Consider the following 18,939-nt stretch of genomic DNA (forward strand, 5'->3'; position numbering starts at 1 on the left):
AAAAGTTAGGCAATAAAATGAATATCATTTTCCTTTTTGATCTTCGCAAAAGGATCTTGCATTTTAAGATTCAACTTCTTTTAATGTAGTGAATTTATATTCCTTCCTATCTTACAACTCTATATCAAGGAGAGGTTTTACATTTTCAATATATTTACTTCTTAGATGCATAACATCTCTAGAAGTCTTATTTTACTAAAATAATGCAAAAAGTACAAAATTTTGGTAACACCATGTAAAGTTTTTTTTTTTAAATAAATATATTAATAATCGAAAAGTTCACTTTTTCGATGGGTGTTTTACACTCTGGAAAATTATAAAAAAAAGATTTTTCTTTTTGTGCTTTCTCTCCATACCTCCATACTTAGTTTGAAACTGTTCATAAATCTTCCAACACTGGCACCCTAGCGAGTAAATTTTAAACTAAAATTGCCTTTAAAGCAAAAAATAATTTTTGGTTTAATCTGAAGAATTCTAAATTGTAAGAATTATGTATTAGATTTATTGAAATAAGAAATACTCTTTTAAATTATACAATTTAATAGTTATTTCTCGCATCGTATTATAAACAGCTTTCCGCGGATATAGAATGTACAATTATAAGATTAAAACCAGTTTTTTTAGCCCCAAGGTGCCGAAGGCACGGTCTAATACATATATATACATTTAATCATACTCTCAAATCTCTCTCTTTCTTTTTTTATATAATCCATAGTTAATGTAACAATATATCCAAGTAGAGCAAATTAAGGACACCATGGAAACTGTCCCAATTTTGTATAACTTTTGCGGAACATGTTCCAGTTACGTCATATTTTTCTTTCCCGAAAAAGGGAAGGGGGGAAGAAAATCTCTTCAAAAGAGATGGGGAAAACCCCCTTTTCTCCCATCTCTTTTTTCTTCCCCCTTCCCTTTTTTTTCTTTCCCCTTTCCCTTTTTCGGGAAAGAAAAATATGACGTAACTGGAACATGTTCCGCAAAAGTTATACAAAATTGGGACAGTTTCCATGGTGTCAATTAAGAAGCTTTGAAAAGTTTCTTTTAGTTATTTTTCTCAAAATGATATCTCTTTATACCCAAATTATTACCAAATACATAAAATAAGTAAAAACACGAGTAGTCTGTTGTGTTAATCCTTATAATAAAGTAACAGGATCTTTGTCTGTCTATCTGTCTGTCTGTACCTGAGGATTTTGCTAAATGCTGAAAAGGGTAGCTCCTTATAGGTCCTGGGAAGGATTATAAATATTTTGGAGGAGTGTACTTTTTTTAAAGCCGCTAGTAATTTTATATGTAAGAAAAAAAAAATAACTGCCCTTTTGCGTTTACATATTCTAACCAATAACTTAGTTACTGAATAGATTTCTAGATCTACTACCTTTATTGGAAAACCACAAAATTATTGTAAGACCCTGTAATTGTATATTCCATGGTTTACTTAATAACACCCAAATAAGATTATACGCAGCAGCAGTTCTTTGCTATAGCATAGTAGACTGCTGAATTAATTAATTGGATACATATAGAAATGCAGCATTATTATCTGTCAGGGTTTAAAGAAATGGAAAATTTACCCAATGAATTAATAAGCTTGGTCATTACAAAGGTCTTTATTAATATTTAATTGGAGGGTAAAGTATTTTTACAAAATAAAAAAATATTGTTTTTTCTTCACTCCTAGGTCATTTACATTAGTTTAGTTAAAAAAATTTCAATCTAATTAATATAAACTTATATTTCTTTTAAATAAACTTAAAAGATAAGTATTTAAATCTATTCTAAATTTCTAAATGTAGGTATATGTAGACTTAAGTAGTTTAACTATTTTCTTCTTCATATTTTTTGTTAAAACAAGCATAAACATTAGACATAGACAGACAGCAGGACAGAACATTCACAAATTCAAAGCAAAGATTGATGGATAAGCAGCATAGGAACATTTATAAGCAGTAAGAATAGATGAGATAGAAAGCTAGAATTTTTAGGTATATTGCACCGTTTTTTAATCAAACCTTCTTTTTCTGTAAAACAAAGAATATAGGGAAAGATTAATGAAAGATAATATAAATCTCATGATTTTAATCTTTGTTAACTTTAAAAGATAATTCTTAAGTTTTTTATTATTTTGATGCAATATGCCTAAAAAAAGCATAAAAACCAAAGGAAAAAATGTCACTAAATCAGCAAATAATGTTTAACCTTTTCATCCTCCCTCCGCCTTTGGGCAGCCTGCATCATATTCATCCTTGTTTCTTCTCACTGTAGCTAGAGCAAGGTGGCGCCATTTTGTTTTTGTTTAATTTGGCGCGATTTTTTAGGCATGTGCAGTGGATGGTATACTTGAGATTTTAGTTGGATTTTGTGTAAATTTAGGCTTTTTACATTTAGCTATTTAAAGTTTAATATTAATCAGATTATTCTTTCATGCCTAAAACAAAATTATACCTCAATGTTCCTTGCATAAAGACGGTTTGATGTACAAGACTTAAGTGTAGAAAAAATATATTTAACAAGAATAAGCGAATACCAAAGCAAGTGCAAATGCTACAGGGCGCAATATAATAAAAAATGGGTCCACCTGAAGAACTTAAACTTGTAAAGCTTGATAAAACTCAAGATTTTATATTTTCACTAATTTTTGATGTACATGCACTTAATTTATTTTTGTAAGGTGTCATATTTTCAATTTTTTAAAGCATTTTTTAAGTTTATTAAATAGAATTGTGTTAAAAAGGTTTTATTTTCTTTAAAAATTCTTTAAAGTTAATAATTTATAATAATTAAACTCCACTTATTTATTTAAGCATTTAAATGAAAGTTTAGAAAAGATTTTTTTACAATAAATTATGTTAAACATTATATAAATCTTAATATTTTCTGTATATTTTAGTAGTCAAAAAGTTTTAAATTTAATAATTTGACACCTTTTGTAAAAAAATTGTTCTCATTGAAAATTATGTTTTTCATTCATTTTATAATCTAAAATTAAACATTTTTAAAATTCTAAGTGCAACTTGTTTTTTCTATATATAAAAATGTATTAGGTTAAAAAAAATCAGTTTCATTGATTTTAACTCTATTCTATGATTAAAAACTATCTAAAAATAAAATATGATAATGATTTTTACAATACTTAAATGCTTTGTAATGGCGATGAAACTCTAATATTCTTTTTGTCTGTCAGTAACTCTACAAATGAGATTTTCTCGTCTGCTATTCAAGATAGACTGCTGTTTTTTTTGTAATGATAGAAAACAATAAAAGTGTCAAACTATGACGTCAGAAAAAATTAACAATTAACCAATAAGTAGCCAGTATTCACTGTGGTAAAATATATAGCGGCCTCTTATTGATTAATTGTTAATTTTTTCTGACGTCATAGTTCGACACTTTTACTGTTTTCGTAATGATACCTCTTATGATATAGCATCTATAGAATACAACTTACTTGGTCTGTTAGTCTGTCGGTCATGCTTTATATTTATATTACATAACCTTCTCTATATTAATTTTCTTCCTTTTGTTCGTTTGTACATCCATGATATTTTGTGCTCCGCTAGTTATTGATGTTGTCATCCTTGTTTCATGAAAGATTAATATATTAATTGGAGCTAATGATTTAAGGTGGATATGATGGCGGCACTTGGTCATTTTCAGGGAGTGGGGGGGACATGGGACTGTAAATTATTCTGATAACCAAAGTTTTATAATCTCGTTTTCTCATTTTTGGCAGCTCATACCAATAACAAAATTAATTCGGAAGAAAATCACGAAACCTATACGTGTTTTTCAGCTGTCATTGGGGGGCAACACATCGTAAAATTAACGATCCATATGCCCCCCAAATATTATTTTAGATTTATTTTGCTTGCTGGTTATACCTTATTCCTGCATTTTTGGGCTTAGAAACTTTGAGGACTTTTGTTAAAATTTGATAAGTTTGCACAAACTAGCAATTCCACAAATAATAATAATCTACAGAAGGGGTAATTTTGTTTATTATATTTAAAGGTATTTATCCATTCATTGCGAATTGTCTTATCCCTTAATATCCCTGGTCATTATGTTTTCTTTCTATGAATAAACCAGAAAAAACTAGACAACAAAAAATAAAAATAAAAGTTTTTTCCCAATATTGTTTATGAACTCTTTAGTGATAGAGATAGAGGGATATGATAATACAAGATAAATAATTCTTCCCCCCCACAACACATTTTATGTTAAATTCTGCCTTTGCATCTAATCATCATTGAAAAAATAAAAAATCTGTAAATTGATACAAGCAACATTATCCTTTTTTCCATGCTCTATAGATTATGATTGGCAGGTTATTATTCCTTTTAGTAGCTACTCTATAATTCAACTTTTTTTGTCGCTCCTTCCGTCTATTATACACATTTAGGGAAAAGCGGAATTTTCTCTGCTATTATACAAGATAGACACGAAAAATGTTTGTGAAATTCCAATTAGAATCAAATATGTAACTTACTTGGTCGGCTGATTTTTTGGGAGGAAGATCTAGCTGATCAAATAGCATCTATTCTATACTTTACTAAGACCTTCAGTTTGTCTGTTATGTTCAAGAGGACATAAATTTCTATAGACAATTTGTCTGTCTGCTATTCTCCATTTCTTCTTACATTTGCTTTGCTCTTTTTAATTTTATTTTCGCTACTTAAGGATATTGTTATCCTTGGTTCTCTCTTTAGAATATTGTCATTGTAATTGTTTAGTTTGTCTGTTACCGAGGCTACTATACAATGTTTGTATGTCTGTCTGTCTGGTTGTAGGCCTGTTCCAGCTCAATGGACCTTGTTTTAATATTTTTTTTTTTTTGGGGGGGGGGGGGAGAGGGGGTGGGGATGTATTATCCATATATTCTATTAATTGCTTTGATTGCTAGAAATTTACTAGTTTTAAGTATTTAATAGTTATTTCTCGCATCGTATTAAAAACGGCTTTCCGCGGATATAGAATGTACAATTATGAGATTAAAACTAGTTTTTTTAGCCCCGAGGTGACGAAGTCACCGGTTAAAAAAACTAGTTTTAATCTTATGATTGTACATTTCTATATTCGTAGAAAGCTGGATATAATACGATGCTAGACATAGTTTTTTCGTATGGATGAGAACCGGTTCCTATCCACCTGATTCGAATGAATACGAGAAAAGAAATTCTTGTATGTACTGCTTCGTAGGAAGGGCGTAAATCAGAAAGAGAGAGGACAATGGGCTGTTTATTACACTAGTACCCAAAGCTTTATACTACCGTTTTCACATTCGTTGGCTTAACAAATTTGGGGACTTCTGTGAATTTTGATTTGTTCATTCATAAAGTTAAGTGTTCAAACGTTTTAACCACTAAATTAAATTAACAGAAGGAGTAATTTTGTGTATTATCATTGGAGATGTACATCAATTTATCTGCCATTGTCTTATCCCTATTGATCCCTGGCGTAATATGTCACTGAAATAAATGTCATTAAAATTCTAGCTATGTGATTGCGTTGCAATAAAAAATTAGTGCGTTATGCTGTTATACTTTTAATGGATGCAAGGACAATACAATTTATTTGTTAAAATCGAAGCTTTTCAACTAACAAGGCGAGTCCGAGTGACCGTATAGAAGACTGGAAACTCAGATGATAGTATATGGCATGTTATGATTAACCGGCTGTTTCCCTCAAAGTGCCTAGTCAAGTACAGAAACTCCCCCCCCCCCCTTATTTTGAATATAACTGAAAATAATGAAGTAGGGTATGTTTTATTTAGTTTGTTTATTACAATAGGTCAGGTTAGTTCAGGTTATAGTGTTAAGGTTAAGGGCCCTCTCAGAGGGGTTAAGCAAAGCATAGGTGAACCCCCCCCCCCCTCCATTGATTCTTAATAAATTTTAAAAGTATAGCTGTGGGTTTCAGTACTTAACAGGAACTTTCAAGTAATGTAACATTTAATTGAAAGAATTGCTGCTAAATACATAATTGTTTGTTTGTCAGTTAAGCTTCGCTTTTATGAATGTCTTCGTTCTTGTGTTGTTAGACCTGAATCTGATAATGATAAACTAGATATTGTTCACTTGGTTTTTGCTGAAAAAAATAAAAAAAATCTTATTTGTTTTACTTATTTTTTAGTGGATAGTAAACAATACATTTTAGAGTAAAAACAACATCCATAATTGTAGCGAAATTATCTATTGACAAACGGAAAAAAGTAAGTTTTAGACCAGATGATTACTGTTTAGTGGCCATAACAAATGATAGAGAAGAGAATGAGAGAGAGAGAGAGAGTTGCATCCTATTTGGTAAGGAGTATCTTCAATTCAACAATAGTATTAGAGAAAATAAACATTTCTCCCAGAGCGTTACTGACGGAAGAACGGACATACAGAGTCGATTATAGAGTATCTTAGCTCTCTAGTAAAAGACACATAAAATTAATTTTAGTTGTTTTTAATGGGCATTTAGTTTGTTGAACACAGCTCCTATTGGATATTATCGTTCTTGTTATATCTTTTCTGTTTTTATTTTACTAATGGTTAGATAATTGACTTTTGATGACATTACTTGTTATTTATCTACTAGATTAAACAAAAAAGCATTTAATGAAAAAATAAAGTATATCTAAAAAACAGCGGTCATGAAATGTAAAGCACAGCAAATTCAGCGCCCGCTTTTTAATAAATTGAAAATTAGGTATTGGGTAGTTTTTCGTGTGTTTGGTTAGTTTATGTTGAATGAGGTAAAGTGTAGTCCTGCAGGGTTAAGGCACCACAAGTATAAGCCCCGTAGAATTAGTGCCCTAATCAGGAGTTGGGGATTGAGAGAAAAAAACTATCGTCTTTAACACTTCTTTTTCAGTTTATTTAATACCAGGGAAGGTTTCAGGCTATTCCATCTGGGGCAACAAATAGTGCCTAATAAAAAAAAGACGTCGTACAATACAAATGACCAATGATAGACCAGTATATATTTTTCAATTAGTCAGTTACAATATATTTTTCAATTGGTCAATTACAATGTATACTGGCCTATCATTGGTCATTTGAATTGTATGACGTCATTTTTTATTAGGCACTATTTGTTGCTTCTTTTCATCCCCTAAATGAATTTTTTTTATGCTTGGCTTATGAATACAACAATCCTTTTTATAAATTTCAATGCATAACATAAAAATTTCACAAAAATTGTCCTTATATAGATATAAATTCCATTTTAATGTACAAAATGAATATTAATATAACGGATAAAAAAGTATACAAGGCCGAAAAGGATACATTTTTCTACGTTCTAAATTGCTATAACAAATACAAATAGGCCAAATATCTAAAAAAAAAAAAGCCATGCTAGGTTTTGGTCCGATTTAACAGCAATGATAAATTGTTCACCATTAATATTTATAAAAATCAGGGACCTTAAGGGATAAGACAATGGACAATAAATTATGTACATCCCCAAATAATGGTAAACCAAATTACCACTTATTTATATCAAAATTATTGGTTGAAAATTTGGATAAACTAGTTTTTATCCAATCAATTAGAGTTCAATAAAAGTACCCAAAGTTTTTAAACCCGCGACTAAGATTAAAAGTATTTTAAAACTTTGGTTTCAATTGTAATTAAAAGTCCAATGTCTCCTCCCTACCTGATTGAAATATAGAACTATAACTACAAATATGAATAAATATACAAGAACTACTACATATTAAATATATACAATTCTAAAGAGAAAAAGGATAAGTAAATGGACATCATTTTTTCTTGTTTATATTTAATAAGAATATTTATATCTATAAGTAGCGAAAACAAAATAAATTAAGAAATAAACAATATAGGTAACTTTACAAAGAGTCTCAAAAATCAGCCATGTGACGTCATAAAAATAAGGCAGATGAGAGGAGAAGTGGGAAAGAAAACCCCTAAAAAAGAGATGGATAATCCCTCATTTTTATGACGTCACATGGCTGATTTTTGAGTCACTTTGTCCCTCTACTCATTGGACAATTGGACTAATCATAACCTAGTCATTAATAAACTACTCACAAAAAAGTTTCTTTTCCATAAAAAAAGATTGTCATGTCCATTCACTTATCCTTTAAACCCTCTAATTTTATTGGGTCTAAACAAAATTATACATAAAGAGAGAGGGCCTTACATATTCTCCTTTTTGCAGCTCTTGCAGCGTTTTCCGTTTCATAGAATAATACTTTGACATCCCCATCTTTAATACTTTATATGCTTCACTTTTTACTTTTTAGGATATAAGTTTAATTGGAAAAGATTCACGGATTTTTTACTGCAATTTGGCGGGTTTTTATTCTAGAATAACTGACGGAGTTGGTTTGGTGCAGCATGGTTGTGGGGTGCTAGTCTTGCCCACTGCAGACCTTTACTGAACCATATTTTTTGACAAAGAGAAAGAGAGAGAGAAGGAGAGAGAGAGAGAGAGAGAGGGAGGCCATAGTGACATATTGTGTGTATTTTAGTTTGTATGTGTGTGTGTGTGTGTTTGATTATTTAAAACAGCCTCCAAAGAGTGCATATACCCACTTTAGTTGGTTTCTAATGACTCTTTGTATTAATGATATAACAGAACAGCCATTGAAGAGAGAAATCTGTAATCTTACTGTGAATGACTAAAATTAAAAGAGTAGAGAATCAATTTTATGGCTTGGGTTAGATATGGTGAAAGTGGGGTTTTTCAAGGATAATAAAAAAAAGTTGATAAAGTGGATTTTTGTCTTGGAGAAAGGGAACATTGGACTGTAAATTACACTGGTACAAAAAATTATAACCTCAAAATCTTTAAGAAACTTTCAGTGGCGTGCAAACCGAAGGGGGCATTTGGGGCAATCGCCCCCCCCTAGCGACCAAAACGCCCCCCCTGCCCCCCCCTAAATGTTGAAAAATGCCCCATTTTGCCCCCCCCTGGTCAACAAAAATGCCCCTTTTTGCCCCCTACCCTACAAAAAGCCCCCCAATGATGATTACCCTTATATAGATTACAATTAGTGGATGAAATGTATGGAAACTCGACTTAATTAACAAACCAATCAAAATTCCATTAAAGTCAACGTTGAGCCAACGAATAAGAAAATTTTATATGAAATATTGGAGACTAGTGTAATAAATAGCCCAAAAACCCCTCCCTTCCTGCATATTTAAAGAAAAAATTTGCGCTTCGCGCCCTTCCAAATGGTTTCTGCTTTTTATTTCATTGTATATTTTGTTTTTATTTCTATAAAACAACAAATATTTAATTAAAAAGTTATTTTATATAAAAAAGAAACAGCGTTGATACTTATCTAAGCCTTTTTCCTCAACACTGTATGTCTGTCTAAATGAATAACTATATATGATGTCATATTATTTTCAGGATAAGTTTATCATTTTTTTTGTGTACATACCCTTACAAAAAGACATGTTTTTTTTATGGCAATTTTCATTAAAAACCCTTAAAACTAACTATACTCTATATTCCTAACTTGATAAAATATGCCACTCTTGTTGTCTTTAATTGATTTTAGTTCAAAGGGGGAGTAAATATTTTTAGGTGCGCTTCATGCACTTCCCTTATAAATCATTGGAAACACCACTTAATCAAAAATTAACAGAGTTTTAAAGTGCCATTTAAAGAGGGTAGGATATGTTGATATAACTTTTTAGCTTCTCTATAATTCACTATGGCTGTCAGTACGAAATGCTAAGGGGAAAATGTGATTTTTTCAACTGCAATTAAAGATAGAAGGCTAAAACTTAATGTTAACATTCCCATCATTATGGAGTATAATTAACTACTAGTCCCTTTTGTGACATTGCCTCTTAAGGTGCATTTCGTCGTATTTTCACAGCAGCTTTTCACCTATTTATAGCTCCTGCGGGGCTAATTGCCTAACCCTGCGGGGAAATCACCTGACCCAACTTAACCTAGAATAACCTATTAAAAGCTACTATGAAAATACGACGAAATGCCCTTTAAGAGGCGTTGCCACAAAAGAAACTATACCCCAAAGCTTTCCATATTTCTATGAGATTTTTATATCTGTAGATGAAAGGACAAGTAATTTTCTTTATATCTTTGGTTTTAATGGAACGATAAATTTTTTTGTGGATTATAAGATTTTTAAAAAAAATTTCTTGCTGTTTCAAGCATTTAGTATGTAATTTACTTTGACTGTCATCACACAACATACAGAAAAAACGATTTGGGACTTTTTCTATCTAAAATATATATTGATTTCAACAGATGCTCTTTAAATCTACTTGTCTGTATTTTTATTAATGATTTTTTTGTGCTTTGCTACTTATAGATGTTGTCATCCTTTAAAATCAGTTTTACATAATAGGTAAATTTTAAGTAAATTATTTCCTAAATGAGTGTTTTTATCTCCCCCCAAAAAAATTTGTTAATGGGGTTATTCATCCTTCCTGTTGAGATTTTATAACATCCCCTTCCACCCATAAAAAAATGTTTTGTGGTGGGGGGGGGGGAAGGTTAAATTATCTTCTGTACTTTTTTTTCGAAGATGCTTTCTAGCTCCCTTCCCTTCGGTCATTGCAAGGTGGGGAGAAGGGATGGGGGAGAAGAGATGGGGGATATAAATGGGAAATAGGGATGGGGAAGAAGGGATAAGGACTAGAAGGCCTATAATCAAATAATCCCACCCCTTAAAACGCCCTTATCTAAAGTTAGTATATAATATATAATCAAAATGCCCCCCCCCTAGACAAAGTGCTTCGCACGCCACTGGAAACTTTAAGTACTTTTATTGAATTTGATTGGTCGGCCCCAAACTTGTGTTAACCAAACTTTTCTTCCAATAATTTAGTATTTTTAAAATTCTAAATATTTTAGTAAAAACTCCTTGTTGGGGGTTCAATGGTTTTACCCATTATGTTTTAAAAATCAATATTTTGTAGGTTAAAAATTTTCCACTAATTCATTAATATTCCCATTGAAATACATTATAGTTTTGTACTAAAAGAAAGCTAATTAAAATTATTTTCAGCATGCATAGCTTCGAATCCTATTAATTCCGCTGGATTAGAACCGGTTCTGAGCCATGCAGAGAAATCAAGTGTCGTATTATTTTGAAGACAATATTTCAAGGAAAGTAAAGCTTTTTATTTTTCTATCCTCGGAAAGTTGTCTATGATACGATGCAATACATAACTCAGGGAAAAGGAAACAGGATTCTGACAAACAAATATATTTGAAAATATCCCCCACCCCATCTAATTCTTTCCTGTCCCCCTCTTTCTTACCCATGTCCTTTTAGTTACAGCACAAAAAAAGTTTTACGCCCGTATTAGCTCACAATAATATCGAATTTTCAGCAATTTCAAATTTAATAAATTTGCTTAAAGATGGACCCTGTAAATAATTATTCACCCTACCCCATAGAATAAGGAGGAATAGAAGTGAAAACCATAAAAGTTTCTGGGAAATTAGAAGGAATCTTTGCCATGCGCAGTAAAGACAATAATGCTAAAGTACAAATCACAATGACTAGTTGGACAAAATTAGAAAAATTTAATTTGTATCAAAATCTAATATATACCTGTTAAATTTTTTTTTGATCTTCATGATTTAACATTATGTAATATAGTGTAATACGCTTGACTTTAGAACAGTTTCATATAGTTCTCTGTATTCAGAAGGTAATTTTTAACCCATGAACATAAGTATCTAATAGAGACTAACTTCTCTTATACACATCTCACATTGAAGTGAAGACAGCAACACTGCTTGGTCGTTTTGGATTTAGATGAAAAGTCCTTAATACTTCTTGTTTTAATTTTGGTAAGTACGATTGACCACATTTGTAATTTTGAAGGGTCAGTTAAATGGGTACTGCCCCTTCCCTCCCCATCCCCCCCCCACCACAAGTTATTGTATGGATGTAGTTGCTATCATGTATAAATCAGCTGTTTAAAAACATACATAAGAGCGCAACCTAGTTTTATAATATAAATACCAAGACCAATATTTTTTGTAAATTTTCTTACATAATTAAATTTTTTAAGGCTTAAAATGCAAATCAAATTCATTTTTAATCCATTGTGAATAGGGAAGAGAAAGCTGGAAGCTTGGCTACAAGGCTTTTAGTAAATTATTGCAAAAGGAATTTATTTTTAATATTTTTTCTGAATAATTACTGAAATCATGTTATTTACTAACAGCCTTATAGCCGTTTTTGTCTTTCAAATGTTCCAATTTTTTTTCAGGCTAGCCAGGCAGAATCTTCTACCTGGATTCTATTCTATACTTTATCTTCTTTGCCCTACCCCCACAATAGTCTTTATATTATTTGTATCCCTTTTAAGTTTGACAATTTTAGACATATTATAACTTGAAACAGGGTTCCACAGGACACTATCAAAGCCTACCATGTACATTAGGGTGTCCCACAAAGAAATGTTTTCTTTTGCTCACTAATGTAAACCATTTTTGTTACTCATTACAAGACTACTAGTACCTTTAAAAATGTGACTTTTTATTCAGCTTTATGTAAATTTTTATTTTTTTCTTCCACCCTTATGGGGTTCAACATTTTTTTGCACCAGAACAAAGGTTTTTATGGTGCTTCTAAGTTCTAGAAGAGGTCTTGAAGAGTAGAACAAGGAACCAAGGTTAAGTTATTATTAAACCATACAATTAATAATATCTCGCTCATGACCTTAGAAATGGCTGAAAACCCACCATTAGGTATTTTGGGGAGAATTTGCCATTTTCTAGAGGTTTTTTGATATTTTCTCAGACTATGAGCGAGGAATTTTTAAAACTGACTTTGATTCCTGATTTTACCCCTCGAGACCTTTTCTGGGAGCACCATGAAGTCATGGTGGGGTGGGAGTGGGTTCGAATCCTGCCCAAACATCGCCCTAACTAAAGGCGTTAAAATTTGTACTTACTGGTACTATAAATTAGGGTTCCATTGGAATTCAGCCCACACGGGATTCAACCCACGGTATTCAGTCCATACGGGACTCAACCCACGGAATTCAGTCCACACGGGATTCAACCCATTATATATGTAAAATTACCAGTTTGAAAAAAATATTTTTTTTTAATTTGAGAACTAAATTTTTAGAAAATTAAAAAAGAAGTTTTGAAAAATGTTGATGTAAATTTTTTATTATAAATATGAACTTAAATTGTATTTACGCTTTTATATAAATAATTATACAAAAAACGATTTTTATAAAAAATTCTTAAAATTTGATGCAGATTTCAAATCTCCCTCTAACATTAAAATTCCTTCAAACTTATATATCCTAATGACCAATGCAAATCTACTCTAAAATTTATAGATTCGTCATGACTTTAATGAGCTATTTCTCGACACATATACAAACACACTTAAAATTTTTTTTTTATACTTTTTTGTAGGGACTCCTAAAGTATGTTTAGCCGTGTAGGTTAATTCGGGGGAAGTAAGAAAAAGGGGAACAGGGTCACAGGATAAGAAAAAAGGTTCTGAGGGGGAGGAAGAAAGGACATTTTTGTCCTAAAGAAGCGCAGCATTAACAAACTAACAGTAAATTATAATACAGTAAGAAATATAATATTTGAAGGGATATGTTAAACGAAAGAAATTTTTGAAAGCAAAGCTTTTTATAAGTAGGGTCGGTATTTCTTATTGCTCTGTTAACTAATCTAGGCATGGCGGTACCTTCCTACAGATTTTTAACTTGACATGGATATTCCTGTAACAATGATGCAAAATTTAAAAAACCATAGGAACTCTATAATCATTATTAGATTTTATTGCCCATTTCAGATATGTTAATTATTTAAAACTTTTTTTACAACGATATTTATAGGATATATTTTATTCCCATTCATAGGATTTTTGTAATAATGATTTCTGGGATTTCTGCAATAATACATCCAGAAACAAGGATGACAACATCCATAAAAGCGAAGCACTGAAACGGTAGGACAAACGGACATTAACATTTGTATAGTATCTGAACTGAATAATCAGAATTTAAAAGTATAAGAGTCAAATCAAAATATGTAAGCAAATTTGTTGAAAAACTGCTTGAAGCAGGATAATGTTTATGGACATACTTACATTTTTGGACTTTATTATAGAGTTGCTTCGCTTATAATATTGTTCTTTGTTGTCCCAGGAATCAATATACCAAAAATCAGATCAAACGGATAATTAGAACACTTGAAAATTTGTTGTTAAAAAAGTAGAATAATCAACATGTTTAAAATGGACGTATGGACATTCTCGTAATGATTATAGAGTTGCTACGCTTTCTAAATCGTACCCAACTACTACAGGAATCATCATGCAAAGTTTGAAATCGATAGGACAATTCTAACATGCCTAAATTAACGAATAAAAGCTATCTATCTCGGACGGACGTACGGACGGACGTACGGACGGACGTACGGACGGACGGACGTACGGACGGACGGACGGACCGACCCTAATTATAGAAAAGCTTCGCTTTTAAAAAGCTAGAGTAGCCTAGCTAGCTAGTTTAAAGGACAGGGGCGGGAGAAAGGGAATTCAGGGAGGTAGAGGATAATAGCAGTAAAATAAATATACATCCCTTTATTTAATCCAATTATTGAAACCAACAAAGGCATATTTACAAAATTAAGGGAAAGTTTAGTTATCGGCCATTGTTCTATCCCTTGCTCCCTGAATTAAATGTAAGGGGGGGGGGGAAGGGTTATTCCTGGGAAAGGATGGTACAACAACTTGACGCTTTTGTCCTTACATGCCAGGGATAGCGAGGGATAAGACAATGGCCAATAAATTGATGTTCATTCCCAATGTTTATACACAAAATTACCCCTTCTTTAGAATAAAAACTTTGAACTTAATTTTATCATTTCACAGGTAAAAAAATATGGGTTCATATATACCTTTAGAATCAGAAAAATATTACAAATCCATTGTAAGCAAAATTGAAAAAAAAAGTTTACAATATAGTATAAACTACAATAAAAGGAATTATATGAAAATATCATATTATATTATACAGGCAACGTCTTAATTCTTGAATTGAGTATAAAAATGGGAAGGGGGTAAAGAGGGGGTAAAAAAGGGAAGACGAAAGTGTTGCCTGAACAAAAAATATAATTGGCCATTTGTTTATTTTTTATTTTTTTACTTTTTTTCAATTTTGCTTACAATGGATTCGTAATATTTTTCTGATTCTAAAGGTATATATGAACCCATATTTTTTTACCTGTGAAATGATAAAATTAAGTTCAAAGTTTTTATTCTCGTGGGTTTAAAAAAATCAATTTTTTCAATAATTACCTGACAAAATTCAAAAAGTAAGGTGTCAAATTAAAGATCTTACTATTTTTGTACATAATGGCCATTTTCTTTCTTTTTTTTGTTGCATTTTAGTACCTTAAAATCGACTTAATTTTTTTTTTAAAAACTTAAATTACTTAAAAAATAAGAGGTCTACAAAAAAACCGATTGCATATCTGAATTCTATGAAAAATTTTACATCTACTACTTACTAAAAGAACCGGCTAGCTATAAAAAAAAAGTTGATACACCTTCTTTACTTTATTCCAAGTATAAAAGTGTGGACCACCAGGAATCTAAAGGGATAAGACAATCGATAAATTGATGTACATCCTCAAGGATGATATACAAAATTATCCTTTGTGTAGATTAAAATTAGTGGTTGAAATGTTTAAACACTTAACTTAATAAACCAACCAAAATCAAAAAGTCCCTAAAGTTGGTAAGTTGTATAAAAGTTGTATAAGAATACGCTATCTATAATACAAAGTAGAATGATGTCTGTCCGTCCGTCCGTCTGTCCGTCCGTCTGAATCTTAAGATCTCGGTAACCACTGAACCGATTTGATTCTACTCTTCAGGGTATATACCTACTGGTCCTGTGGTGGTTTTAGGCTATTTTCTTGGAGGGTGGGACAACCCCAACCCCCCCCCCCAAAAAAAACAAAAAAGTCCCCCCCATTTTTTTTTTATTGCAGAAGATTTCCTTGGTCCTTTTTTTGCAAGAGATTTCCTTGGTCCTTTTAAGAATTTCACTTTATTTTTTTTTTTATCACCTCCTGGGGCAAAGCCCCTAGAGGCTAGGGGCGAAGCCGCTAGTTATATTATATAACTCTAGGGACTAGTGTTATTAACAGCCCATTGTCCCCTCTCTCTCTCTGATATACCAGAACAGTTAATCAGAGAGGGAACGGGCAATGACGATTAAATAATAGTTATTTCTCGCATCGTATTATAAACGGCTTTCCGCGGATATAGAATGTACAATTACAAGATTAAAGCTAGTTTTTTTAGCCCCGAGGTGCCGAAGGCACCGGCTAAAAAACTGGTTTTAATCTTATGACTGTATATTTTTGTATTTGTAGAAAGCTGGATATAATACGATGCTAGACATAGTTTTTTCGTATGGATGAGAACCGGTCCCTATCCACCGGATTCGAATGAATATGAGAAATTTTTTTCCTGTGCTATATATATAAGTTAATTCGCGGCACGTTGCGATTACTTGCTGGTTGTCGAGAAAGGTAATATGTTCGAATCTCAACTCAACACTACGTCATAACTAAAGACGTTAATAATAATTTCTGCTATGACAACCGTGCTGTAACATTGGATTGAGGAACATGACGTGGAATGTCATAGCCTAAAACAAGCGCAACTCAAATGGACTTTCAGTCAAATATCATGCAATCAAAAGTCAGTAACACGTTTAGCGGCGGCGTAATCATGCACTTTACAAGCAAGATTTGGCTCATTCAGAGAAGCAGCTCATAGTGCTTAATAAATAATGACGTCATACAATACAAATAACCAATGAAAGGCCAGTATACATTGTAATTGACCAATGGTAAAATATATACTGGTCTTCATTGGTTATTTGTATTGTAAGATGACATTTTTTATTAAGGACTATAATCTGCTTTTCATTTAGAGATACATAAAAAATTATAATTATTGGTCTTCTGTAGGCTATCCAGGTGATATATTTCATTTAAATTGAGGTAAAGATTAATTAATCGTCCACTGTCCCATCCCTGTATCCATGGTAAGTGCATATCAAATTTAAAGATCAGAGTAATATTCTTTGTCAATTTATGGATATGATAATTCTTGTTTTCAACTTTGCTGCTTTTAACAATTTTTTTGACATTTCAAGATTTTAAGAAAAGTTTATCTTTTCTTTGCTTGCCTCCCCCCCCCCCCCTCTTCAAACTCCCTCCCGCCTAGCCCCAACTTATTCTGTTCTATGATACACTCTAAAAAAGTATTAAAAATCTATTATGAAAGAAACTGATTGCCTTATCGTTAAATTTTATGCGTGTTAGAATTATCTTATCGATTTCAAATCTGACCTGATGATTCTCATAACAATAAGGCAAAATTAAGAAAGAGTTTAAATTCTATAAATATTACAAGAGTTTTAGTAAATCTAATTTAAACATGACGATTATTATGTTTTTTCATCTATTAAAATGATATGACTATAAAAGGTGTGCAAAAAATGTATCTTTTTTAAACCACAAATTGCGTGGCTTGTGTGAATGGTAGACAAATATCACGGAAACTGTTAGAACCACTCTGAGCTCAAGTTTTTAGAAATATATATTGCATATTTATGCTGTTTGTATTTTAGTAGCTACGAAGAAAAATGTGAGGAAGAGTTGAAAATGCACTTTGCGAGCATCAAACATTTATGTATATTTACATACTTGGTCCAACTGTCCGTTGGTCCTGCTTAAAAATACAATTATACTGCTTTCTATCAAGGTTTTGTGATTTTTTATATGATTTATAGAATAACTTTCTCTCTCTTACTTTCTGATCAACTGCTGTACAATTTACTTTGTCTCTTTGTCCATTTAGGATTCTTTGAGCTTCGCTGCTTATGGATGTTGTCATTCTTATTTATTTTTTACCGTGTATTTTGTTATATGCACTTTAAAGCAGTGATATAGGGATATCACATTTGATAATAAAATAATCTACCCAGTTATATTGCAATGTGTATCAGATAGGTATTGGGAGAAAGTAAGGATTGTAGATTAATTTACCAGCCATTATCCCCTCCCTCCCTTCCTGACAAGTATTGTTGTTTAGTCTCACAACTCTTTTACAATAACAAAATATCCCTTCCCATTAGCCATAATATATAAACATATTAGGATAGATAGACAGATAGATAGATAGATAGATAGATAGATAGATAGATAGATAGATAGATAGATAGATAGATAGATAGATAGATAGATAGATAGATAGATAGATAGATAGATAGATAGATAGATAGATAGATAGATAGATAGATAGATAGATAGATAGATAGATAGATAGATAGATAGATAGATAGATAGATAGATAGATAGATAGATAGATAGATAGATAGATAGATAGATAGATAGATAGATAGATAGATAGATAGATAGATAGATAGATAGATAGATAGATAGATAGATAGATAGATAGATAGATAGATAGATAGATAGATAGATAGATAGATAGATAGATAGATAGATAGATAGATAGATAGATAGATAGATAGATAGATAGATAGATAGATAGATAGATAGATAGATAGATAGATAGATAGATAGATAGATAGATAGATAGATAGATAGATAGATAGATAGATAGATAGATAGATAGATAAATAGATAGATAGATAGATAGATAGATAGATAGATAGATAGATAGATAGATAGATAGATAGATAGATAGATAGATAGATAAATAGATAGATAGATAGATAGATATGATAGATCACTTTCCAACTACTATGACGTCGACAGAAAAGCTAGACCAAAAGCGGAGCCATCTATCCCCATTTTCATAGGGCACAAAACACAACTACGCAAGTCATAATTACCTTATTTATAGATTAAATCATTGGTTGAGATGTTTGGATAGTTTAAAACTCACTAAGATTTGAT

General features: G+C 31.4%; 1 protein-coding gene across 10 annotated transcripts in view; it reads right to left on the minus strand.

Annotated features, from left to right (window-relative positions):
* LOC145303815 (uncharacterized) overlaps nt 1-8,387 on the minus strand; it is a 32,191-nt gene extending 23,804 nt beyond the window's left edge. For 6 of the 10 annotated variants that reach the window (XR_013873832.1, XR_013873831.1, XM_080145447.1 and 3 more), the window contains exons 1-2: nt 8,155-8,387; nt 6,043-6,087 (exon numbers count right to left, since the gene is read on the minus strand). Coding sequence is in view for 8 of the 10 variants with exons in the window: in XM_080145447.1 (XP_080001573.1) it covers nt 6,043-6,087; nt 8,155-8,220 (111 nt within the window). In the remaining 2 variants the exon portion in view is untranslated. Of the gene's footprint in view, nt 1-2,199; nt 2,266-2,578; nt 2,653-2,924; nt 2,982-6,042; nt 6,088-8,154 lie in introns of those variants that run through there. The other 4 variants (XM_080145450.1, XM_080145448.1, XM_080145452.1 and 1 more) reach the window with 3 other exon arrangements.
* Between the last annotated feature and the right edge of the window lie 10,552 nt (nt 8,388-18,939).

The sequence above is a fragment of the Acartia tonsa genome, chromosome 13 (assembly GCF_053477335.1).
Source record: "Acartia tonsa isolate MP-2025a chromosome 13, ASM5347733v1, whole genome shotgun sequence".
NCBI classification, from domain to species: Eukaryota; Metazoa; Arthropoda; class Copepoda; order Calanoida; family Acartiidae; genus Acartia; species Acartia tonsa.